The sequence below is a fragment of the Ischnura elegans genome, chromosome 5 (assembly GCF_921293095.1).
Source record: "Ischnura elegans chromosome 5, ioIscEleg1.1, whole genome shotgun sequence".
Taxonomy (NCBI): Eukaryota; Metazoa; Arthropoda; class Insecta; order Odonata; family Coenagrionidae; genus Ischnura; species Ischnura elegans.
In genome coordinates this window covers 49811693-49838935 of record NC_060250.1, presented here as the reverse complement: position 1 = coordinate 49838935, position 27243 = coordinate 49811693, and the positions used below count along the sequence as shown (strand labels likewise).

Sequence of the window (27243 nt, the reverse complement as noted above, 5' to 3'; positions counted from 1 at the left end):
GTGTGCAATTTGTGTATATATATTGGTATGGTTAATTTCTTGGGTTAGTCTTGATAATGCTGCAGTGCAGCGAAACATGTCGACTCTAGTGTAATAAATTTTTTATGTGGAAAGTGCAAAGTGTTTCACTTCATATCTCATAATGGATCTCCACAAAGTATCTGCCTCATCCATCCAATTCAGTAACTTTTGAGCTTTGACGGAACGTTTCTTGAGGAGCATCTTTTCAATTGAGTTCACATTGTACCCGTTTGAGATGGCTATTGTTTTAATTGTTTCAAGCTCTTTGTTGTAAGCGTCCTTGGATAGGGGGATATTCAATGACCTGTTGAGAAGGTAGTGATATACGGACAGTTTTTGAGAAATGTGATGTCAGGAGTCTGAGGGGATGACCTGGTCGTTTGCGGTGGCTTTACGGAAAATTTCAAATTCGAAATTATCGTTCTTTTTATACACTGTCACATCAAGGAAGTTTAGTTTTCCATCTTTTTCCTTTTCGCAAGTGAATTTCACGTTTTAGTGTTGTGAATTAAGAATTGTTAGGAAATTGTCCAATTGTCTATCCGTACCAGTCCAAATGGCAAACACATCATCCACATATCGGAACCAGCAATAAATGTTGGTGCACACAGAGCCGCAATTAAACAAGTTTTGTTCCAAGTTGTCCATAAACAGATCGGCCAAAAGGGGAGATAGGGGGGAGCCACTAATTTCCAGCCAAAATTTGGAATGAAAAATACTAAAGACTTCTGTGACCGTCTACTTAAGAGATCTCCTCCAGCCAAAAAATACCGATTAGTGTCATTTGACGTAGTGAATCTTTTCACTAGTATCCCAGCATTAGAAGCAGTGAATGTTGCCGAGAAAGTTCTAAGAGATACTGGAACAGACACAAATATTACAATGGCTTTTATTTCTCTACTGAAAGTGTGTGTTGAACAAAACTATTTCAAATTTAACGGTGATTATTATAAACAAAGTGAAGGCTTGGCGATGGGCTCCCCCCTATCTCCCCTCACTCATGACGAAGAAGTTTATTTTTGAAGCTTTTCATGCAAGCTTTTATTGCAAGATTTATAAGATTCGCGCGAATTTTGTTAGTAGGAAATACGCCGCTTTGTCGCTGTAAGCGTGAGGGCCCATAAAACGAATAATACGAAAAAGGATCCTCTTTAGAGGTGTTGTCATTCACCGCGAATTTAAATGCGTTTACAGGAGTGCAACTGAAATCGCTGGCAGGCAAAGCGATCCGAAATGAACAGAGAAGTAGGCTGTAACTGGGCTTTTTTACCGATATTTATGTTTTGGTTTCGTGACATTCAAGATTAACACTTTAATTGCTATTAATCACGATTGCGAATACCCTATCGCTAAATATTTAGGAAAATGTGGATCACGCTGTACTTATCGCGGCGCTGCGGACATTTTTGACAATCGGACGAAATGGGCCCAAAATTTAATTAGGTTCGCTTCCTGTTATTCAGATTTCAGCAGTTAAATTTAATTTTATCCGCATGGGGCAGCTGTGGCGTTGGTGAAGTTGAAGGCTTTTACGGAGTTAAACATGGCGTCTGAAAAGGCATCCACTGAGGGCTCGAATATGGAAAAAGCCTTGTTTGAAAAACTGGCCGCAGGGGACGTTGAAGGAGTGAAAAATATACTTTTACTTAATGAAATAGATATCAACTGCGTGGATGAAAATGGGATGACACCATTGCAGCATGTGTGCTACAAGGGTAACAAGGAATATGTCCAAATGTTGCTAGATCGGGTGAGTACTGAAAGGAACTTAATTGGATTTGAAGTGTACGAATCATTGTATCTCCCTCAAGGGGAATTGATGTCAATAATATACTTCAAACTTAAATCTTATTTTGAAGGGTGCGGATGTTAACGCTGGGAAGCATGAAAGTGCATACACGGCTCTTCACTTCGCTGCTCTTTCCGGCAATGTGGAAGTTTGTCATATGCTTTTGGCTGCAGGAGCTAAAACCCATACGACCAACAGCGTAGGCCGAACGGCTTCTCAAATGGCCGCTTTTGTTGGTAATCACATATTTCGTCTCTTTCTCTTTTTTTCACGCCTCTCGTGTTGAAGACCCCTGTCGTTTCCTTGCGAACGTATGCTGATGGTTTGGAACCATGGCTCGTTCATAGCCATACGTACGTAATTGATTTGTCATTCCAGGTAACCATTCGTGCGTGGCGGTGATCAATAACTTCGTGCCTCAATCTGTCATTGATTACTACACGCAACCCCATGATTTGGAGACGGAACCCAAACTTCTTCCCATAATGTCTTCTCCTCTCCATAAGTTAGTAATGCAGGTGAATACAATGTTTTATCTTATTCTTATTGTATACAATCTAGTTCCACTTCTATTGGGTTTGTACGTTCTTGTTCTTGACAATGTTAACGGTGTGTTTCCTGGTTTTAACACCTTAAGGTTTTTTTACATGGAACATTAACCTGTGCGTTGAAGTCCACGCGGTTAGAATTTTACGAAACGGAACTTGTGAGAATGCATGAGCCACTTAAGAGCCGATTCCTTTTTTTGTTAGCGAAACCGTATTAAGTAGACCTTTCCGACATTAACACGTTAGTCAGAAGAAGAATGCCGCCGGAAATAGCCCCCCAAGATGGAAGTAAAATGTGAGGTTAAAGTTCGAAATGAAGGAGAACGGAAGCATTTCCAGTATCACATCTCTCCAGTTGCGGTCCGCTTTGTACTCGAAATTCTAATTTGATGGTATTCCGCTGGGCATTCTAGTTTCTATCGTAGTTTTCTAGTGGACCTCTTTTTTTGAGGAACTGAGGATGGTGTTACGGCTGCAGATTCTATAGATGGGATTATTGGGGAAGCAAAATGTAATTTAATTCCAGTTTTAAGTATGGAAGTATATGCTAAGAAAACCTTGAAGAGGTTAAGTCATAGGAGTTTTGAGAAACCATAATGGAGAGAGAGCTGAGTCGGCCAATATTTGAGATCTCAGAGGTTATTGAAGCTATGGAGTGAACTGAGGAACATGTGAATCTATTATTTTCTACTAGTGAATTAAGTGTGTTTTAGCTTAAACTGTTTTCTCTGTAGCATCAAAGACCTACAAAATAATCAGTAAATATGTAATTATGGTTCATTTTCATTGAAGTATTATCTCCTTTATTTCTGTGTCGTCCTCCCTGTTGAAATGATAGCTGTTGTAAATTTACTAGTGTACTTCATGAGTTTTTTTTTTTATTCTTCAATAACTTTCAATAAGGCAGGAATAAACTTAGTAAGTAATAAATACTGAGGGCCTGTGCTATAAACTAAATTTAGCTATTCTGTAGAGTTATTTACTGGAAAGTCCATTGGGGAGGAATGTAGTTCCACACTAGTGATGGGCACCGTGCGAGTGAGTCAGTTGAACCCCTCAATGCCGTCATGCGTACCCAGTACGAGCCCTTTAAATTTCGTATGCTGCCGTCATGCGGACCCAGTATGCTTCCTGACCTACCGCATATAATAATTTTTCTAAGCCAGATATTGTATGTTAAATGAAAACTAATTACTCTATCTTTTGAAGAAATGTTATCCCTCTCCAATAAAATATTCATAGCGGCTTTATGCCTTCAAGAATATTTTAAAACGCTTCGATAAAATTTCGTTTTAAACCAGCGCGTTGACGACTTCGGTCCAAAAACTCAACGCCTTCCTTCAACTGTTCTATCATGAAAACTTCCGCCTATTCTGCTTGAGAGACGTCAACAAGGGTCAACAACTTAAGCTTGAGATACGGTATCTTCTAAGCTCAATGCCTTCTCTCCGTATTCTCCTTGTTTGTCGTCACCTTGAACTCCAAGTGTGTATGGTCCGCCTCGTAAGTCCTTAGCGTCCTAAGCGAAGGGGCCATGTGCTTCGCTCTGCATTTATTTTTTTCTTTTCCTTCTGGACAGTAATCAAGGAAGATAAGATTCCATCTAAACAGTCTGCGTATACCAGGACCACTTTGTGATATTTTCTCGTCTCTTGAGGGAGCTTCTAAACCACGAGCTTCAGTCCACTAGAGTCATTCATGCTGTGTGGTGCGCTTTCAGGCAGTGTGTTGAAATTCTCATCGGGTGTACTTCCTGTGTGTGGTATTTTTTTATAATTGGGGATCCTACGAAATGGGAATAGTATTGAAAGACAAAAAAGAGACTTGAAAGTGTGTTAGGTTATAGTAAATTCATTGGTGGGGTGAATTTCAAGGACCTATTATTGCATCCGTACCTAATGGAAAGAAAACGCCATTACAAGTGGTGTATGAAGTTATTTAGGAGACTATTGAATGCGGCAGTCCTAAATTCATATGTTGTTCATAGGAAAAACATTTATAAAAATTTGACTTATCATTTCGCGTGCCATTGGTCGATTTAATATTTTTGAAATATCCAACGTCATACGAACTGTTTGGATATGGCCGTCACTCTATACACAATTTTGTACCAAGACTCACAGAAATATACATTTCCTAAAGACAATTCCTGCAGCTGGGAAGAAATCAAAGTCTCAAAGGAGGTGTGCAGTTTGTGCCTAATATGGGAAATGAAGAGACTGCATGTACTGGTGTGAAAAATGTGCAGTGGGATTATGTTTGGATTGCTTCATATCATGTCATACAAAGCAGATTTTCTAAGGTAAATCATTTGAATATTCACATACTGACGTTTGAATCATTAGCACGTGATTACCTATATGAAATGATACGGTAATAGTGGAATAAAGTCAGAGAAGTGGGCGGAGTGGTAAATTTTCAAGTAGGCGCAACGGGTAATCCTATCGAAAGTATCCAATCTGTTATGAAATTTTCAACCCCAAATAACTAAATTACATCATGTAATTGTATTTTTTAAATGCATGGAATGTTAGAGAACTCGTAGCTTATTCAAAGCCAAATAAAAATATTTCAAAATTGAAAATTTATTCATTAGGTCATAGAAGGAGATACATAAAGCAACAAATATTTTTTTAAATCGCTCGAAAAATTATTATTTAGTAGCACATTATATTACACAAGTTTACAAAAATTTTCAACGATACTGATCATATATTATGAAAAATGTAAATTACTGAATGATAGTATGCCAAACAGGCGAAGTCATTTAAATCTCATCCGGTCACTGAGATGGGATTTAATTAAATGCCCGCAGCGCTTGAGTGGTTAAATGAGTGACTCAGCAGATAGAGCTGTGAGGCGAGACAGTCTTATTTGGTGAGTTGTGACTCCCTCCCCTCCGCAGGCTACACACGACTCCCTACCCTCCGCAAACGACTCCCTCCACGCACACTGAATGTGTTGGAGCCGTGAGCGGTAGAAGTTGGCTTCACGTGCTCATGACTCCCTTCGCGCACAATGTGCGCTGGATTTGTGCGAGGCAAAGTCAAGACTTCGGTGCTCACGACTCCCTCAGCACAATGTGTGTGTGTTGGGAGTTGGACTCCATGCGCACAAGACACCTCCCACAAACATTTTCTGTGTGAGACTCATCGCTCGTTTGGCAGGTCAAAGGGAGCACATGGCACTTTTCGCAGGTAGCCTACTGCTCACCTTTTCACGCCACTTGAAAGATTCTCGTGATTAATTTTCTGGGTATTACTCTAAAGAATCTCATATAATCCTTGTCGTAATTCTCTCTCCTGTATGTTCCATGCATCGTGAAAGAAAAATGGTGGAAGATGCTCATGTAAAAATTTTCGGCAAATTTATGAAAATAAAACGGTACCAAAATGAAAATTTTTTTCAACACAAACAACTAAGAATAATCAAGGACATTTATAATGACTTTTTAGCATGATCATGTAGTTTCGGAGAGAATATTTTGTTACAGCAGAATTTTTTTAATAGTGGCCATCTCTAAGCACGGGAGATGGAATACATTTTCAGTCTTCCATGAAAGATATAATGTATTGGCAGAAATGGTTCCTCAGTTATATCACCTGTTAAACATTGTGACTATGCGATATGTGATTGATTTGAATACAATTTTTCAAATTGTGATATAGGAAATGTTGCATTTTAAATGTTCGTTCAGAAATCCTCCTTACCACCTTCCCCTCTTCCCTTTTTTCCACTCCCCTCTTCCCCTGTCCCCTCAACCCAGAAGCGATTTGCTCACTCGCACTGTGCGAGCGGCTTTCTGGAGTGTGCTGTGAGTGGTGAGGCAACTCCACAAAAAGAGCTATCACTATTCCACACTACACTAGAATGGTAATCCCATGTCAACTCCACTAATATTTTGGGGTCTCCACTTTGATGAAATCAATTCTATTACATTACAACTGAGGTGTTATATTGTGCCTTGTAAAATAATAACATGCACTGGGAATCTAATGATAGGTTACTGACTTTTCAAGCCAATACACCATTTTCTACTGACAATGAGTACCTTAGCTTCATCGTGAATGATGTGAGGTTTTACTCAACGTATACAGACATTTAATTAGAAAGCTAACCTAGTTTCTAAAGTTCTAACAAATTCACTACAAATTCACAATTAATTACTTTTGTCATTATATTTTTTGAGAATAACCATGTACTTGCTTTTACCTTTCACTTATTAATAACAATTTTTGCTAGTCCAAAAACGACCACACCCATCACAGGCATTTTATGGTTCTGATGTCAGGTAAATTTTTGAGTCTTTCCTAGTCAGCTTTTCCAACTGTCCAAGTTTTTAATTCAAAGAGTGCCACGCAACTCATAAAAATGTTTTCATGTTCTGTATTGGCATAAAAGGAAAAATCAACAATCAAATTTTAGCACAAAGAAAATTTTTCACAATTTTTATTTTTAAATTTCCCTGAAAATGCATGAATTTTGCATGTAAAAACGAAAGTTTGCTAGTGAAAACACAAAATAGTTCTTTGGCAGTATTCCTGAGAAAGAGTGGAAACTACAGTGAGTCCTCGTTTAACGTCACTTACCGTTCCTGACAAATGTGACGATAAACGAAATGACGTTAATCGAGACATAATATCCTATAAGAAACAATGTAAAAAGTGAATATCGGCTCCTGGACCTCACAATTCCTATGCGAAAAAATTTTAGTGTATCATATCTGGGGCATTTTTTACGATGGGAATGCAAACTATGGCGTAAATACGAGTTCCTGCCTTCATCGACGACAATAGCAGCAGTGATGTAAATCCTTCTCCATTTTTGTATCTTCCCTCATTTGCTATTTCTCTTCGTTTTACACTTCGTTTAGACTGACTGTATTACCGCCCACAAAACAAACAACCTGCAATGGCTGCCGCTTCGCGTGTTTTCTTGCGCGAAAGTTAAAAGACTTGACATTATCGTGAAGCGAAGGTGTGATAAACCAATGACGATCTCAAAATTTTTGTGACGTTATTGCAAAATGACGTTAAACGGGGTGACGTAGAACGAGGACTCACTGTACTACCATGAGTGTCTGAGCATGTGCGTTACTTTCAGCATCTTTAACTTGTGCCACCACTGCACATGCTCACATTCACATTCGAGAATGGTATCCTTTACTTCAGTTAACTGCTAAGATGGTTCAGGTACAGGAGCATTGGCAGAGAGCACTGATAGCACAGTTCGACGCAGGCACTTGGCTTTGGCACTTAATTTCTCAACACTGACAGTAGATTCTCTCTCCCTTGGCAACCTGGTAGGATTCAATGACTAAGCCATATAGGTTTTGTTGAGAATTTTCTTGGTGAAATAACAAGAAGACTGCAAAGAGGAGCTAATTTTTATCAAACAATAAAAATCGGCAATAGGGTAGTTTCCTTCATCAAAGAAAACGAAAGGCATTGATTGCGATTCGTTACCCACCATTAGTGTATTCATAATACACAAATTATTTGGGTTTTGAAATACCGGTTTAGACGAATGGCAAGGGTCAAATTCTATCCTCATTTGAAAAAGGCCAGATTGGCGCCCATGCGATTCCACTCCGCATGACGTCACAGGGACCTAGTTTCTACACGAGAGGATAGGAGTTATACATCGTCTGAGGTTACCAATGCAAGCATGAGGCACAGAGCTCAGGGAAACATGTCTTAATAATCACCTATTAAAACTGCCTATGGTCGGAAAGTTTTCTTCGTTTGATAAGGTATTAATAAACCTTTTTTAAGCCAAGCGCTACCGCTCAGCAAGGTACTCAGCTATCCGCTAGCATCCTGCGACGTATCAGAGATAAGCCTCGCCTCAAGGTCACCTCACCGGGCGGGAGGGGGAACCAGAAATACGACGTACGGAGATATTTCCCGACATTCATACTTAAGCGTCGCGTTTTCGCGCGCTTGAAAATTTTTACTTTTCATTTAATCGCGAAAAATAGATGTTGTCATTTAAAAATCTAAAAGCGCGAAATATGTACTCCAGGAGTAATAATCTTTCGATTAAGGCAGTAAAAAAATAATAGGAAACCACCCTATTGAACAAGAAAATACCGACATAAGCAAAAAAAATAATGTTATGATATAATTATGTATAAATAATTAGGCTAATAATAGGTTTGTTGAACCTATTCGAAAATTAAAAAAAAAATTATCTCCTTAGAGTTGGATTTTTCTGATCAAGTAACAATGTGTTGTTCTTCCGCAAGTTATGTTTTCACTTACTTTCTAATTTACTGCATAAAAAGGGAAAAGACTGCATATAACTATTTGAAGAGTGAGTTTCCTTCAGATCATGTTCTACACTGCACCATTGTGAAGCCATAATTATGGTTGCACTGCAGCGAAAATACTTACTACTTCATTATGGAATAACAAAGCACACTACAGCAACGATTTCTTAAAGTGGTTTCCTGCTACCCATTGCATATTTCTCTCATATTTAGTACATTATGCCCCACCAAAGGTCAAATCAGTATAAAATTATATTCAAGCTCTCATGTAAGCAAAGCGATCTGCTTTCTGCAACTTTCAAAACAACTGTATTTGGTCAGGAATGGTCGGATATGTCATTATAATTGATTTCTTTTATCAATATTCGCCGAAATCATTTGCCGTGCACAACAGGCGTTTCAAGTGACCATGCGAATGAATTTAATTCAAATGGTCATTCACCATGCAAAACAGCTTTTACATTCACACCTCTTTCCTTAAAGTTGATCCTCCCTATCCTGTAGGCGAGTTCTACTTTTCATTGTACAATATTGTCCTCTTCAAAGCTCTCATTCTTCAGGCCAATTAATTATTTTACTTGCATTACTTTAGCTAGGGAATATTTTTAAAATATCTTATAATATTTCTGAAATTATATTATTTTTACCTATGTACTGGTAAATGTGATCGTTTATTGTGCTTGAAGGAGCAGCTTTTTTCCTTTGTTTGCATTAGCACAAATGCCATAAGTTCTGTAATTTTCAACCTTAATTACTAATGAAATGCATTTTTACGTGGCAGCATTTACATGCGCTGGTTCCTTTAAACTGATTCGTATTATGGAAATAATGCTGATTCATCATGTGAAGTAATTTGCTTTATGATCGATCCTCAGAAACAATTAAGCATCATGAAGCAAGGGTCTACTGTATAATGTAAAATAAACTAATGTTAAGATTTGTGTGTGTACCAATTCATGCGTTTGTTTTGTTTTGTTTCAGGTGAACATTAATCCGGTGAGAGTGGCACTTAGTGTTCAGAAGGTGCCTGCACTGCTGGAGAATATCCCTAGTGCATGCAAAGTCCTTGACTTGATGAGCGAGAAGGAGATGAAGAAGGGGCAGGAGACAAACGAAGTGCTTTCGTTCAAGTTCCATTACCTGTCTTTCATCCTGAATGCTATTGAGAAGTGTAAGCCAAAGGTGCCTGTCAAGAAGGGAGAAAACGAAGGTGAGAGGAGTTTTCATATCCGCCTCTTCAGTCAAGAATGGTTCAGGCCGGCTGTTGCCCAATAACTTCCTGATTGATTATTAATTGTTTAAAGTACACTAAATAGACGTAAGTTCTGTGTCATATTTTTTGAAGTCCAGTTAAGCTCTGTTAAAAGTTTGTGGTACCTGTGCCAAAACCCAGTTTGAGCCTGGGTGACTATTTTGATGAAGTGCAGGCACTCCCTTAGTATATAGTACTACTAGGGCAACTAGATGAGCGGATTTGATTTGGTAGGCGATTGTTGAGCGTTTGTGCAGTCGAGGTATCAAAATGGCTCGCAGTGCTCCCAATGAATTCATAATTAGTATTTTCTCCAAAGCCTCTTAAAAGGCCTTTAACCGTTCGTGTTTCCCTAAATAGTCAATGAATATAGTTTGTTTGTTCGTGCAGGTGCATGCAGGGATCCTATTGAGGTATTAGTGAGGAAGCTGCTTCAGACAAATGCAAGTGGAGTTCCTGATTACCAGGAGAAGCTGTTACGAGAGTGCATCCGCTGCTTTCCATACCGTGAGGGTACACTGTTGCGCCAGATGGTGGCCTGCCTGGCTCATGAGGCATCAGGGTGCGATTCAGCCCTCTCAGTGATTGCCACGGGGATCAACGGACACCAGATGGGACGCCAGGTACGCAGTGGTGCCAAGGAGGGTGTGTGTGAGACATGTGGTGACTGGGACAAGGCATGCAAGGCGTGCTCGCGCTGCAAGGAGGCGCTGTACTGTGGCAAAGAGTGTCAGCGCCTTCACTGGTTTGTGCACAAGAGAACATGCAAACCTGCACCACTGTCCAGTGAAGCCAGCCAAGTGACAACTGGTTCTGCTACGGCTTGTGAAAGCAAGGCCGAGGCATTGGGTTCAATGGTGGCAGGAGTGGAGAAGAAGATGGAGGAGCTGGAATGCAAGTGAATCATCGACTGCTAGCTATCAGCAGTTTGTGTGTTATTGTTGTTGTTGTTGATTTGTGCTGAAAATTTTAACTATCGCAAGACTGAGAAGATAATGGTGTCTTAAGTCATAAAACTGGTTGTATCAGGTGAGATGTGGTGGAAATGTTCCACCATGAAGGAAAGATCCTTGTCAGGTTCCTCCAAATAACATTAATGGCAGAATGTGTTTCGATCTTGTTACATCACTGTGGACACTTGCCAGTGGTGTAACAATGTCGAAGTGCATCGTGCCTTTAATGAGGTATTGCAGTCAAAACTTAATAAAATAATGCCCCTTGGTGCCCAAATGTATCATCATCACTATGGCAAATAATGATCTTACTGAGAGTGGAGCAAATATTGTCCTTGAAACATAGTGACAAGGCCTTTTAAGAGCCGGGTTGGTTAAGTGGGGAGAGTACTTCCATTTTGGAAACTTATGGATAAATGATGAAAGAAGGGGAAAGTTGTTGCGTCAATTCATGTCCGTACTTAATAAACAAATGACCTTCAATGTTTCAGGTCTGTGTTGATGCTAAAACATGCAAAAATTATTGCATTGCCTGTATTTAACCTACTGCACAACCCACCAAGCTACATTTATCTATTTGCAAAGTGCATTTACTTGACTTTCATTATTTTAATCAGTGTCACATAAAATTCAACCATGGTATAGTTATCAAAATTGTATTGTGGTTATTCCCTGCCTTTACCATTTCCTCTTGCTGTTATTTTTTATGACTTTTGTAATTACGTTTTGTGGACACTATCTACAATAATGTATCTCATTTGTTTTGATTGATGGGAAGGAGGAGAGGAATAAGTTCCGACCTCAGATATAGTTTTCTATCATTTAATGTGGTTCGATGTATTGTTGACAGAGAGAAATAATCTGCTAAGCAAAAAAAGAACACTAGTAAAATAGCTCTTGTTTCGAAATGTTCTTATTGAGAATTAGTTTGGCACTCGGATGCAAAATATTTTAAAAGATATTATTGAGGCATCATTACAGAAACAATGTATTGTTAACAGAGAGAAATAATCTACTAAGCAAGAAAAGAACACTAGTAAAATAGCCCTTGTTTCGAAATGCTCTTATTGAGAATTAGTTTGGTACTCGGATGCAAGATATTTTAAAAGATATTATTGAGGCATCATTGCAGAAATAATATGGCAGAAATTTAGGCTGTTTTGATTAAATAATGCAAAGCAAGTTACAACAATCTGTTAAACATGTCATGGTATATGTACTCTAGACTGTCCAGGAAACAAAAGGAGATCAAATATTTGCAACTTTAAATGCTGCAATGTTTTCCCCAAAATTAATTGTAAAGCAGCCTGAGTGCAGTTTACAGCATACAATTTACACTTAACAATCCATGTTAATTTCATTTCTAACAGATCACTAGCAATTACGGTGACTGAGCACCAGTGGTGAATGTTTTCTAAAGATTCTATCTTTTGCAATGGCCTATTCCAAAACGGACTCGATGGGGCCCCGTTTTAATAGTATTTTTTTACATGTTAATCATAAGTCAATGGATGGTGCCCTAATAATCTCCAGTTTTGGCAGGGGCCTCACAATGGGCAATACTTATACTAATGCGGTTACACTGTAAAGGCCGTTCTACACGGTACACAGAATTACGCAATCTGACGTACGTGCGAAGGCGCAATCAAAATTGCGTCGCGTAAAGTGGTGAATTGCTAGAACACATGCGAGAATGCGTGGATGCGAGACGGCAAAATAGCCCGTTCTAATTTTTTCATGCATTTGCGCAATTCCATGCCATTTTAGAAATTAATGCAGCTCTAACCTGTGCAATTCCCTGCCCCGTGTAAAACGGCCTTAAGAAGAACCTGTGAGGATCTTTCATTTACGTCTTAAGTAATGTGTGATGGATTGGCTTGGCAGTTACCTGCCTTAAGTGCCAGTGTGTGTTTAGGCTTAAACGGGTTGGTGGTCCACTTGGGCACTGAAAATGTCCCAAGTGAGGGATAAATTTGATATTGTTCAGAGGTAGTATTGAGCAATGCAGCTGTCACGAAGTATTTATTGTTTTCACTAGTTCAAAATGTCTAATTTTTTTCTCAATTCTGATAAAGTCGGGGTCCATTTCTGGTCATATTTTTCTAACATTGCAAGAGCTTAATAGACTGGTGGCTACCATTTTGAAGTGCTTTTTCAATATCATTGCTCATGTCTGAATCCCGTGATGACCAGGGTTAAGGAAATTAAAAATTTTGCATTGTGAATGTTTTTATGTAGGAGTGACATAGTTGATACGAAAATTGCCATCAGTTACCCACTTCATTCAAATACACGGTAAAGGTCTACTAATTTTAGCTTATAAATATGTGTTGCAGTCTATTTACTTGCATTTTGTCTTTGTGACAACATTCCAGTTTATCTTTAGTCAACTGAAGGGTTTCAAATAGGCTCTGCACAATTCTGTCCGTCCTGTGCAGTCTTCTTCTTCATCAGTCTGTGGCTCTTCTGTCTATTTATTGTTGTCAAACAATCTAGTCCTGAAGCCATATTTTATCACTTTCTTCTTCATTTTCATATGTGAATTGTCATTGATAGCTGTTGTTATGCATGACCTTTCTATTTTTTTCATGAAGTTTTGCTTTAACATTAATTTTCATTCCTTATGTATTCATGTTGGTGTTTATTCTTTTTTAACCTATGATAGTAAGTGAATCCATGAGCACTTAGGAACTTAAAGACTATTTTTTGCAAACATGATGCACAATGTGTCCTGTGATTTTTTACCCTATTTTAAAACTATTCTAAGGAATTATATTCTGATTAAAACATCATGCAAATTTCTGAACTCTTTTGGTATTTTCATATTGGTACCATTTCCATTGCCTTTATTTACGTCCACAGTTGCATGTTCTATTTCTATCTACTATATTCAACAATAAGAAGTTTATGGCTGCTGTTAGGTGATGTTAATTACTTGTGTTTAGTTTGAAAATGTTTCCTCATTTAAAAAGATACTTCCCGATGTCTAATCAAAATTTTGACTCCAGTTTACTTAGCTAACATATTAAATGTTTGATGTGAGATAGAGCTTTTTTTGTAACCATGAAGGTTATCAAGTCCGTAGTATTTTGTGTTTTTTCAGACATTAAAACTTGGTGTAATCCCAGAAAAGAATGATTGTGTCAACTAATGAAGGTGTAACTTCTGCAAGAACCAGTCCTGTTTTTTGATGCCTCATTTGATGCAGCATAGATCCTTATTATTAGTGGAATAGGAACACTTAAGCACTGTAGTTAGTTATTAATGTATGATGCAGTATATGATAGTGAAATTTAGGGTAATTGTGTGTTATTTGAGGAGAAAAGTAGTATTATTCGCTTTCATATGTTGTAATACAACAACTTATTGTCTGCCATGGATAATTGTGACATCTCCAATGCTGTTTTCCACAAATGGTGATTTTCGTCTGGTTTTCTTAACAAATGTGAGTAAGAGCAGTTACTGTCATGATGAGGTCTTTATTGATGAATTTGTTTTATTCTTTATCTTTTATCCATCTCATTACTTCTGAACGTTCCCATGAGGTGCCTGCAACTCATCTAATTTTGATAAATTAAAGCGTGGTGTACACTATCAACATATAAAAATTTTTTAGTCAGATGACATTTGAATACGTGGAACCCTTCTGTGGTCTCATGATTTCCAGCATTGGTCCAAGCAGACTTGGTCGGTGAAAATCGGGTTACAAGTATTTATATTGTGCCTATAAACATGAGTATTGAATATTTAGCATTTGTCTCACAAAACACAGTGTAGTATTGGTGTATTTGCAAGTTATTGTTCCAAACACTACATTTATTGGCCCACCATAACCTCTTCAAATGCAAGGATTTTATTCTTAATTATAAATTATGAGAAAAAATTCTGATAAAATTCACTTTCATTTAAGTTTTTGTCTTAAAACACTAATGTGCGGTAATAATCTTAAGCACTTTTTTTCTGATCTTGTGTGCGCATTAGGATACCAATTTTAGGCAGCTTGTCTGTATCCATCCATTAGCGGCTATTAGATTTGTGTGTTCTAGGCTGTAAAATCCATTTCCTCATTCTGTCTGCAGTGGTGTATTTGATGGGTTCTCAAAACTCTAGGTTAATGGATGGAAGGAGTCTTCATAGGGACCTTCATAGGGAATGTGAAAACCTTCTACTCAAATACTTCTGTGTCCAAGTGGAATAAGAGTTATTTATATCATTGTAAAATTACACTCATTATTTCACGAAAGTGATACTCAGTTTTAAGCAAATGTAATAAAAAAATGTTAAAATGAGGTGAGATCATTTGTATAGCAATTTGTACTGCATTATATTATTTTCTACTTTGAAGTTACTACATTTCCAAAGCATAGTCCGTATCTCGGAGATTACATACCTCCATAACTTTAGTCTTTACAGAATTTGAGCTGTTGCATTGAATTTGCAGTTGAATTGCATTGATTTGATGAGCTCACTTGCAATGAGATAATTGTGTTCATTGGGGATTGTGTGTGTTAGCAATTGATGGAATACAACTTCAGAAATTCAAGTCAGATGAAGTTAAGTTATAAAATTCACCATGGCTGTGGATTGATTTGTGCAAACTTTTCAGGGTCCGTGTGATGTAGACTTCCATTACTCATCTAGCCTTCTGTGGTCAAGTGTCCAACATTAATTCACCTTTCACATGGTAATAATGCCGAGCAGTTTCAATTATACATTTAGGAAAAATGGGAAGTACCTCTCCCTTTTTTTAGAGATTTTAAGGTAGAATATGCTCCATCTCTCAAGGTAAGTGTGATCAGGTTGTGTCCTGTGGCAAGGATACCATTTCTAACAATATCAACAGATATGGTTTTAATGTAGTGGAAGGTATCCATCACCGATAAACTGATTTATTTCTCCACAGAACTTATGTACCTAACTCACAGAGCTACCATTAGGCACAAGCCATTTTAATCTTGCAAGAACACAGTTCTGTAAATACAAATCTAAGTGTGAGGGAATAGAGCAAAAGGAAAGGAGAGGCAGAATCTGATTGGCTGCTAGTTACAAGCTGGCTCCTTATTCCCTGGGCCTTGTGGCCAATCATCATCACTGACGTTTCCTCCCCTCTCGCTCCTTTCTGCCACTCCTTGAGTTTGTATTTGTGTGTGTTCTTACACGGTTACTTTGTCTAGCACCTGAAAATGGATCTGAGAGTTGAAATACATTGTGTATTTAACAAGATTTGGGAAGAAGTGCACCATTTTCCATTCTTAACTATTTTTAAGACACCCTGCGGGCAGGGGTATTGAGAATACTGCCGCAGTATCCCTGCTTGTCGTAAGAGGCGACTAAAAGGGTTTCAGGAACCAGAATGCCACGAAAATAAACTCAAAGATTGGTAGGAATGCCATGGAATATTTAAAATGTCATAAATACCCTCTCATCTGGACCATAAGGACCAAGTTTTGCTGGCAGTACTTGAAAGAGGTGAATCTGGTCACCCTTATGTCACAGCCTGAGAGAATCACCACCAGGGATTCTGCTTCCCCTGACATTTGCATTCCTTACATAGTCATTGGTGTTATGAGTGATCATAAGATTTTATCTTCTGGAGTTACTCCGTTACCAATGAGTAGATTGCCATTCTTTATTAGGATTCTGGATTATGGAAACCTCCAAATATATTATACATGACAAATTTATTTTTATGGTCGTTTTTTTAGCTCTGAAGTCTCACCAAATTAAAAGTTTTTCTGCGTGGGATAAATTTTGAAACAAATCCATGCACAGTCCCACGGTTAGTACGCATGTTTGCTACAAAAAAACATTTTCCAAAGTAAAAAATTTTACAGGATGCTCAGAAATTATGGTAAGAAAATGTCTTTCATTCAATCTTCAAAGATTCTCTTCATTGCATCTCCTTCCGGAGCTTTATTTATTGTGTTTTTATTGGGATAATTTTTGTTATTCTTCTCGAATCAAGGATAGATGGGAATCTTGCATCATGGTTGTCTCTCTGGTAAATAATTTTTGTGAGGGCCACGAGTTTAGGAAGGAAAAGGTCAACCAGGTGGAAAATAACCTTTTTAAACCACATATTTACTTATGGATTCAATAGAAATCAATGTCATATCGACCTTGTCGATAAAATCATGAAAGCCCCCATAAAACGATTTTAGTCAATGATGCACTAAAGCATGTCAGTCTCTGCTCCTGTTAAGGGGACTGGATACCACGCCAGAAAAGTGCCGTTGCAGCAAGCTACCATTTAGGTCGCTAGGGGGCCATTTTTGCATGTAACGAGGAACTGTTTCCACTAAAAAACATAGGATATATGTAGCCTTGGTTTGTATGTCTTCACAGTTGCACACGTAAAAACCTATTAGGAGAAAAAAATTGTAAACTTCCCAAAAAAATCGCCTTTTTCTCGTGAGAATTACTCCGCTCCAAATTGAGACTCAGAGATGATCAAACATTTGAGTCAAGGCTGCGTCTTTCATAATTTCAAATATATATACCGGTAGAGCGTGCATGCAACCAGATTCGCGTTATGTTCTTGAGCGTGATGGATGTTTTGGCCTTTCTACGGCTCGACGTCTATCACAGCGCTGGCGGGGACCTGGCGCTGTCGTCTTCCAGAGAAGGATCCCCCCACCTCCACTTCCCCTCTCTTTGGCGGTCTCTCTCCTTCCCCTCTCTCTCCCCCACTACCAATCCCTTGCCTTCCTTCCCCTAACACTGCTCCACTACGTCGGGCGTCATATTCGGAGAAAAAAAATATTTTGTTTCGGGAGGCTGGAGAGTTCAAGCGTGCTACCAGAGCAAGATACACCTGTGTTTTTCGACGGGTAGTGTCGAGATTGATTGTGGACAGCAGATTATGGAAAAACCAACTCCTTACCTGAAGTGGAGATATCGTAAGTGTTATCAGCCGAAGAAGAGGAAATATCACCCTCCAAAACCTAAGGAAGCAGGTAATTTCACAATGAAATTCAATTCATTTTGCGTTTAAAAAATGACTCTCTTGTATTAATAGTGTACCAATTATTTAAGCTTCAAGAAAAATAACGAGAATAAAAATTCCCTCCTTTGCCTGAAGCCTTATTACACATTTATTTTGTAGCAGTTGAAACCGGAAGCGTTCATTCCGAAGAATCATCGCCATTGGGTTCCGAAACAGGTGTAGTGGAAAGGTAAATATTGCTGCAAAATAATTACATTAAATCTTATACCTACGATTTAGTTGATAATAGTTCAGAAATATTCAATGGAGCGCTAATTGCTAATTATAATTAACGTGTAAATTGCATCACCGTCAGCAAATTCGTTTTCTCAAAATTCTTTTTTTCCCCTTAGGCCATCATCACCTCAGCCTGGATGCAGCAATTGGCATGGTGGAGAAATGGACCCTAAGGAACAGGATGAATATCGACGAGCTGAGCAATCAGACGTAGACGATTGCCTTCTCAGAGTTGAGGATCATTTGGAAAAAACGGATAGGTACATAGGCGGATCCAGGGGGGGGGGGGGGCACGGGGGCACGTGCCCCCCCCAGACCCTTAAAAATATGCTAGCTTTTTAATACGGGCCCATTATCATTTCGTTCGTTTTGCATAACAAGGTATCCTTGTGCCCCCCCCTGAACAAAATCCTGGATACGGCCTTGCTTGTGCCCCTCCCAGAAAGAAATCCTGGATCCGCCCCTGGATAGGTAATTGCAATAAGACTTTGGTGGATTTGTTGATTCGGTTAGGTTGAATTACTCGGAACATAATTTTGAATACCCAAACTCACAGAATTGAAAAACGCATTTTAATGTAGTTCACCGTTTCCTATTTTGTACGCCCCTGGTTTAATATATAATGTCACCAACAATCCTGTAGAGTCATACAACTCTTACGTAGCTAATGTGCATAAAATATTTGTTCATTAGAAGCTATACGCATTCATTTTCTTTCAATACTTTAGTTGGAAGTTAATTTTAAAACTTGAATATTTAATATATTTTTATCATGAAATCATTCACGATCAAACAACATCACTCTCAAGTAATGAAATCCTCTTTATTACAGGTGATGGTGATAGTAGCATAATGCAAAGGCTGTCTAGGGAAATGCCATATGGGCAGCACTTACCAGTGCAAAAAGTAGAATGCGTCAACCACCTACTTAGAAATTACAGCAGTAGACTGCAAGATATTGCACGACGGCCAAGAAATTCAAAAGGGGCAGTGCCCGTTGGGTACAGGAGAACAATAAACAATAACTTATAAAGATTGAGGGTAGCTGTGAGTGGGGCAATCTCCTTCAGAGCGAAAATGGCTGGGTCGGAAAGGGTCAAACTCCTACAGAAGGACATAGAGCAAGGATCGAATCATGTTTTTGGTGACCATAATAAATGTGACAAATATTATTGCAAAGGGCCCAAAGAAGGAGAGGAAAACTTGGTCCCTCATTTCATTAGTTGCGGCATATGGGAGGATATCATCTATGCCAACAGTCTATTATCTCGTCACTCCGCTAGTTTGATATATAACGTGACAAACAATCTTGCGGAGTCCTATAACTCTTATGTAGCTAAGTACGTAGGAGGGAAAAGGTTAAATTTATGTTTAAGGGGGGCCTATGAAACTAGGTGTGCCATTGCATCGGTAGCCTTCAATGTGAAAGATGATGTACATGGCATAATTCATAAAGGACTGACGAGCAAGAGCCCAGGAGAATGCCCAAAAAAATTCTGTTTCCTCCAAAAGGAATAGGGAGTATATAAGAAAGCGACGACTGGAATTCTCTGAAACTTCAAAAAAGAAAAGTCTGCGAATTGAGGGACCAGGCAAACATTATGGACTTGTTCCTGATGTACAAAGTGACATCGCATTGGCCAGCCAAGATTCCATGAATAATTTCCTATCATCACTAAAAATGGATAAAACCTCAAGGGAAACGTTGGAGAGGGAAACACGAGAGCAAATGCTCAATGCGACGTGGCAGGCGGAAAGGTGGAATAGGTTGACGGCCTCTTTCTTTGGCCGTATTTGCAATTTAAGGCCCACAACATCTAGGGAGAAAGTGGCAGACGATATTTTGTTTCCTTCCTTCAGAGGAAACAAGGCTACAGATTGGGGAAATGCTAACGAAAAATCTGCCATCAGGGAATATGAGTCTTCAATCAAATATAAAGTTTTACCCGCAGGTCTCTTTGTTGATGACAAATTACCTTTTTTGGCTGCTAATCCTGATGGGGTAATATCTGATGGTGAAGGCTTGGTTGAAATCAAGTGTCCCTATAATTGTAGGGATATTACTCCTGAGGAAGGAGTTAAAAATAAAAGAGCTACCTTCATGGAAGTGAAAGAAGGAAAATATAAGTTACGCAGGAGAAACAGATATTTTTATCAAGTACAGGGACAGCTGGAAATATGGGATAAACAATATTGCGATTTTATTGTGTGGTCTCCTCATGGGATTATAATTGACAGAAAGCAGTTTTGGGCCACAGCAATGGTGGATAAATTAAAAGAGTTTTACCTGAACTTTATGTTGCCTAAAATATGCCAGAATACACCTGGTTACAATAAATAATTGTACCGGAGTTGATGTTTTTTAATCAATACTTTCCCTCAACTTTTTACCCTTCATTTCTCTTTGCACACCGGCCTCCTGGAGACTAAATATGGTAATATTTTATCCCTGTATATCGCGGTGCGGCCAACAGCAGCCTTCTGCCCCGGCCACTGCTTTTTCCTGGATTATCGCATATATATTATGGCATGGCTGAGTAAGACGCATTTTTCTTTTCTCGACCAATTTTATAAATTAATTAATATTGTAACAAATTTAAGTGCGACTTCCATTAGCGCTTACAATATGCTATACATACATCGAAATAAATAATAGCTTTCAGCCGCGCGAACCGCATTGTTTATCGAGTCACGCGCGCATCAAAAGTTTCCGGCTTCAGCCTTAAGGCCGTTTTACACGAGGCACGGAATTGCGCAGGTTAGAGCTGCATTAATTTCTAAAATGGCGCGGAATTGCGCGAATGCATGAACGAAATTAAAACAGTGGCTATTTTGCCGTCTCGCATCCACGCATTCTCGCATGTGTTCTAGGAATTCACCGCTTTACACGACGCAATTTTGATTGCGCCTTCGCACGTACGTCAGATTGCGCAATTCCGTGTACCGTGTAAAACGGCCTTTAGATATGGGATTCTTACAGGGTAATGAGATCGCAATACATGAAGTTACTAATTCCACCTCTGAATACCCTTCACCAATTGTGAACCGAGTCGAAATTTTTCGTGCTTCGGCGCGACATTAATTTTCTCCGGGCATTTTCAAACGAGTAAGATAAAAAAATGAGGATATCATGACTCCTCAGCTTCAGTGCCGATTACAGCGCTACAGACTTCAAAGTTAAGAAAAAATTAATTTTGCATGATCCCAGGGGAGTTGAGATTTAATAACTTTGTATGAATTTTTATAAATGTAATCATAAACACGTATATGTATCATATGAATTAGACCACTTGTAAAAATGTTCGAATTTTAAGACATACTTTCACCTTTCATACTTGGAGTTGAAGCTTTCGAAATAGAGGTAATTTAGGATTCCTCCCAGTTGTACTAAAAATTATGCTGTCGTTGCCATCATAGGAAAAAATTATAATTGAAGTGCGCAATAAAACGGAGTATTGAAGTAATATAAACGTGGATTTTGTGAAGGATTGCAACAACAAACGGTAGAGAGAAAAATGAAACTGGAATTAACGAAAGTGATACACGATTTCTCGCGTTCTCGTTTCGATTAATTATATTGTGCAATATTGGTTACCGGCGTGGAATAAGTCAAGTCATACGGTCTATTTTATCTTTATATTATAAAGTATAAACTGCAATCTTATTTATGATGCATTCATTGAGGTACAGGATGAATAGAAATGGGACACCGTGAAGAAAGCGAGCGGAATTCAATGCGGGAACTATCCAGAGAAAAAGAGACCGACCGAAGGGCTGATCAACTAAAGTAACACAAAAAACACAAAAAGAGTTTTTTGGGCCTCAAAGAGTTTTTTTTGCAACACAAACAACTCCGTGGGGTCTGCATAGGTTATCCGAGATCCCGACCGCCAGCTGACCGAAATCTGACACCGCAGAAGGGGAGTTCAGTCCCTCTCCCCAACCATGAATTTTTCTTCGCTCTCGAGTCCCCCTTCCACCCAGTCAACTTCCCCTCCAATTCAAACGCAGCGGTCGCTTTCGGAACTAAATGCCAGCGACCGTTGCAGCGGAGTTCTCCCGAAGTATCCTATCCCCTTAACCCATCTTTAGTTCCGTCTCAATAACTTCGTGACTTCCCAAGTGGCCATCCAATATTGGGCTTTGTCGGACCAATATTATCCAATTCCTGTATATTATTTCGGCAACTCTCTTGGGGGGTCCACGGCTAGGGGACTCCAACCCTCTTTTGGACGCCCGTTTGGATGTGTCGTGGATGATGAGGGAGAGAGAGGGGGAGAGAGAGAGATGGAGAGAGAGAGTGACTTGACTTGCATTTTATTTTACCTGGCCCGGGTGAGGCCACAATCCGGCCCCCTCTTCCCCCGGGCCAGGGCTCTTTTACAGAGTTTATATGTTTAATAAATAAAAAGTTTTAAATTTATTTCTTGAGTAGCGCACACCTGCAACCACTCTCGTCAAGTCAGGAGGTCTCAAGGTCCGCCCTCCATTGCCGTAGATGTTGGTTGACCTTTAATCATGCAAAGATTGCAAACATAGTCATTAGTGGAACTATTCAAATATTTTACCGACCGACCGACGCCGACCGACCTCCAACCCACCGACCTCCAACCCACCCCCCACGTTGGCACGTGCGGCGTCGTCAGACATGGTAAGACATGTCTGATCTATTTATAGATTATAAGGGACTTAGACATTTCCGCGCTGCAAAGGGATGTGCCTAACCCGTACGCGCAAGGAAAGTGTTTAGTTCCTTTAGCGCATACGGCTTTAGCGGGTCCACGGCCCGCTCAACCGGTCGACATTCAAACGCCACACTAAATTATGGTTGAGGATTAAATCCTCCTGCAACTCCTCCACAACCTTGGTGGTGGCGCCCATTTTGCGTAAAATACGCAATAGTTCCAATGTCCCCCCTGAAACGAGTAGATTTTCTCCCCACACCATTAAAAAATAACTCTTACCTAATATTACATCATAATAATAATATTTATTTCTAGACCTATTGTTAATGTCAATAAACCAGCGATGTAAATCAATTACTTTAGGTACATCAAATGGATACTTTGATAAACGAATTAAAAATACTAAAGTAACTGGCAAAGACAATCCATTACCAATAAAAAATGCAACAACTAACATTCTTTCATAATAATTCATTCTTTTACAAAAAATAATATTTTTAATGTACTGTGGCCACCACCGCAAAGGGAAAAAAACTCCTCAATTTTATTTTCCGTTACGTACTTACTGGTGAGGTATCTTAATAAATCTAAACACCGCTGCATTTCTTCTCTTGTAAGTTGATGTACAGCCATGGGTGAATAATGAACACTATTCATTATGCAGGAATTTTATTTGCACCTGGGGGTTTTACAGGAGATGGATTAGTTTGTACACGTGAACTCAAGGTATAACGAGTATACAATGTTTTACGATATCTGATTTGTACAATTACAGCTGAGTAAGGATTATCATAATCACTTGAATCACCTCTCAAACACCCAAAATATTGTTCAGGTATCATTCGTTTTCCTCCTTGATCACAAATATACTGCTTAAAATTACTCTTCTCATCAGAAGTATGTGTTGGATGGCGGCAACCGGGATATATCTTCATTATTACTTTCTTTGGCACTTTATGAAATACTTAAACATTATCTATATCTTTATGAGTAGCAGCAAGTGCAAAGTCAGGAGTTCCACCACAATTAAAATTTCCTACTTTGATAGGACAGAAGCCGAGGCGTTAATACACGACTCTTTGAATATATACGACATTCATAAATTCAATAAATAAATAAATAAATAAATACATAAATAACTGTATTGTAATTTCAAAGATTTGGAATAAATGAAATAAATAAATATGTTAAACTGTATCATCACCAATAGAAGTGAGCAATAAAGGAACAGCAATAAAAATTGAATGCAACGAGATAAAACCATAAAAACAATTGTATATAAATGCTTAACAGATTCAATGTTGCATAAAAAAGTGATGTAAAAAATCTTCAAGAGTAAAAGAATAAAAAGGATTAAACCATTGACTGATTAAAAAGACGATTTCAGAGATAAAATAAAGGCAAACAACAAAAGGTTTTTTTAAGTCCAATTACATAAAATTAAAACCTTATTTAGAAATATGGATCAGTCAATAATTAGTTAAAATGAAAATACAAGTAACTTTTTCTCTTTATAAAAGATGGGAGTAATTTCCCAGGAGATGCCGTAAGACTCTGGATCTGGTAAGTATGCGTTTTAGTTCCACTGGGAGCACATTGAAGTTCCTTACAAAGGTCGCGCGCATGGATCGCTGGAAGGGGACTCGAAATAACAATGGCGCATTCCTTGTCGGGATATCGTGGACTCTATCCATTAGAGTCATTCCCAGGTACAGGTACCTGGGAGTCCCCCTTGTCCACACTTTATGCCCGGCCATAAGGATTGCCAGCGCTCTTCTCTCCTTCATCCTCAGGATCCTCTCCCGGGCATAGAACGGGGGCATGTGATCCATGTACCCAGGGCGCAGAGCGTACCTGAGGAGAGCATTTTGGCAGACCTGTAGCCTATCCATGTCAGTGCCGGTGAGGTCGCTGCAGGGAATGAGGGGATAATCGAGGATGGGGACTTAACCAGCATAAGCCTCATCCTCTCACCCGGCCGGAACTGCATCCCCTTCAACCGCCGGAGGCCCCAGTGTACCCTCGAAATGGTAGCCGAGACCTGCCTTTCCCAGGAAAGATCCTCATTTATTTCGATCCCCAAATATTTAAAATATGACACAAAAGGTATAATCTTACCATTACAGAATATAGACGGAGTGTTAGGACCAAAGAAACGATATCTCAACCTTTTATTACCGATAACCAGTGCCGTGGATTTGTTGGAGTTAACAGATAACCCCATCCCATTCAGCCATTCACACACACATTCCAAGTCATCATTCACACATCTCACGCACCCATTCAGGGATGGGGCATCCACATCAGTGCAGAGTAGGACGTCATCCGCGTACATCATTATGCGGCTGTGTGTGGGGAGTCTGCCCAGCCCATCTATGTACAGGCTGAAGAGGAGCGGGGGCAGGCGCGAGCCCTGGGGGACTCCGGTCCGGGACAGGTGAAGCGGCGCCAAGGTGGACTCGAGCCCACGCGAACACGGATGGTCGCCAGCCGGTCCAGCAGGTAGTCTGCAACCCATCGCACCTCTCGCTCACAGATGTTGAGCTTCCGCAGAACCTCCAGCATGTCGTGGTCCACCGAGTCATACGCCTTTGCAATGTCCAGGGCGGTGAGTATGGAAATGCGCCTCCCATCCATCGCCTCACGAACGGGGTTCAGGACTCCAACGATCGCAGTGTTGGTGAAATAATCAGGTCGAAATGCAGATTGCGTGTGACACAGCATATCACTTTCCAATTCATGATCAGACAGCTGTCGAAGGACCAGCCCATCCAGTAATTTACCCATACCATTTCCCACAGAGATGGGTCTACAGTCCCCCCAAGATGTGGGGGAGGAAGTCTTGGGAAGGGGGATGATCCAAGCCTTTTTCCAGATCCTCGGGTAGATGGCCTGGGATAGACGCGTTGAAAATTTGGGTCAAAAAAGGAACGATCATCGGTCGAACCAGCTTGATGAAGGGTGCGGGGATGCCATCCGGAACAGGGCAACTGGTCTTCAGTCCGGATATCGCCTGTTCTACCTCCGCCTCCGATATTGGAGAGAATGTAAATGGGGGAAAGTCAGTGGATGGTATGGGAGGGACGGGGCACGACCCTGAAGAACCACCCCCGACGAATCCATCTAGCAGCTCCTCCGAGGGGATGATCGGGTCCGTTGGGGGAACAGATTTGAGACCCCCCTGGGAGCGAATTGTTTTCCGAGTTAGATCCGGAGGCAGCCTCAGAGGTAAAATACTTGGCATTTCGGATTACCTGTTTGGTGGCATTCCTTGCCACTCGATAAGCCTCCCAATTGGCATAGGTTTTTTCTTTTGTGTAGCGGTTGTAAATTTTATCCCTGTGAGCCATCTTGGCTCTGATCTCAGGGCTGAGCCAAGGAGCGGGCGACCGTTTGACACGGACCGGTCGCACGGGGGCGTTCCTGTCCAACACCTCCATCACTCGGGAGAGCAGCTCCGCACTTTCGGAGGGATCGTCTTCCGCACTGATTGGTTCCAGGCGATCCCAGGAGGGGTCATCAAGAAGGGCCACCGGGTCGATGGATGCCAGGCTCCGGCTTAAGACCGTCCGGCCACTAGTTGGTGTTGCTTCCACATTGTAGACACATGAAATAAGGTCGTGACGAGAGAGCCCGGGCACCGGCATTTGGGAAAACTGCCGAACATGAGAGGGATAGTTAGTGAGGAGAATGTCCAGGGTGTTGTGAGACGTCTTCGTGTGAAATGTCGGCTCCGACAGCCCATGGTCACTCACACTCCGAAGGAATGCACGTGAATGGCAGTTGTCCCGGTTAATAGGGACGTTAAAGTCGCCCACCAGTAGACCCTCATGGCAGTCGACAAGGTGTCGGGCGAAGCGACCGAAAACATCTTGAGGCCCCTTGTACTTAGGCGGGGAATAGACCACCCCTACTAATAAGGTGACACTCCGAAGGTAAACCTCCAGAAACAGGAACTCACCCCGGTTGATCTCTGAGGAATTTGAGCGGCCGACCACTCTCGTGCGGAGCCCCTTTCTCACAAAAACAGCGACTCCTCCACCAGCCTTATACTCCCGATCATTCCGGAACAGAGTGTAATTTGGGAAGAAAAAAATAGCGTCAGATTGGGATGAGTGGAGGTGGGATTCTGACACCGCGATGATATCATCCTGGCGGGAGGAAAATATGTTGACAAAGTCAGTCCAGTGGGCCTTCAGCGACTCTGCGTTGACGTGGGCCACCGAAAGACCCCGGGCAGCAGATGGGGAGTGAGGAGGCGAAGGTGTGGCAATGTCTTGGGGTCTTATGTGACCCGCCATTTCTAAGTCGAATTGGTTGTGGGGAGACGTTTCAGAAGAGCACGATATTTTTGTCTACTCTTATTATGTTTCGAGTGCCGCGGGAGACTGCTTAATTTTGCACGTAGTCTTTCAACGAGGCTCTCTGGACTCACACCACACTCCTCAAGGAATCCGTAAATATTCGGGGTAGAAGGCCCATCCCTGATGATATGGGCGAAG

The 27243-nt window shown here is 40.3% G+C and overlaps 1 protein-coding gene across 1 annotated transcript; it reads left to right on the top strand.

The window, feature by feature from the left end:
• The first annotated feature begins 453 nt into the window (after window positions 1–453).
• On the top strand, window positions 454–12450 carry LOC124158858 (ankyrin repeat and MYND domain-containing protein 2). Its single transcript, XM_046534236.1, has 5 exons — window positions 454–1771; window positions 1881–2046; window positions 2189–2328; window positions 9611–9839; window positions 10272–12450. Exons 1-5 carry the CDS (start codon window positions 1565–1567, stop codon window positions 10781–10783), a joined length of 1254 nt encoding a protein of 417 aa, XP_046390192.1. The 5' UTR covers window positions 454–1564; the 3' UTR covers window positions 10784–12450.
• Window positions 12451–27243: the final 14793 nt, after the last annotated feature.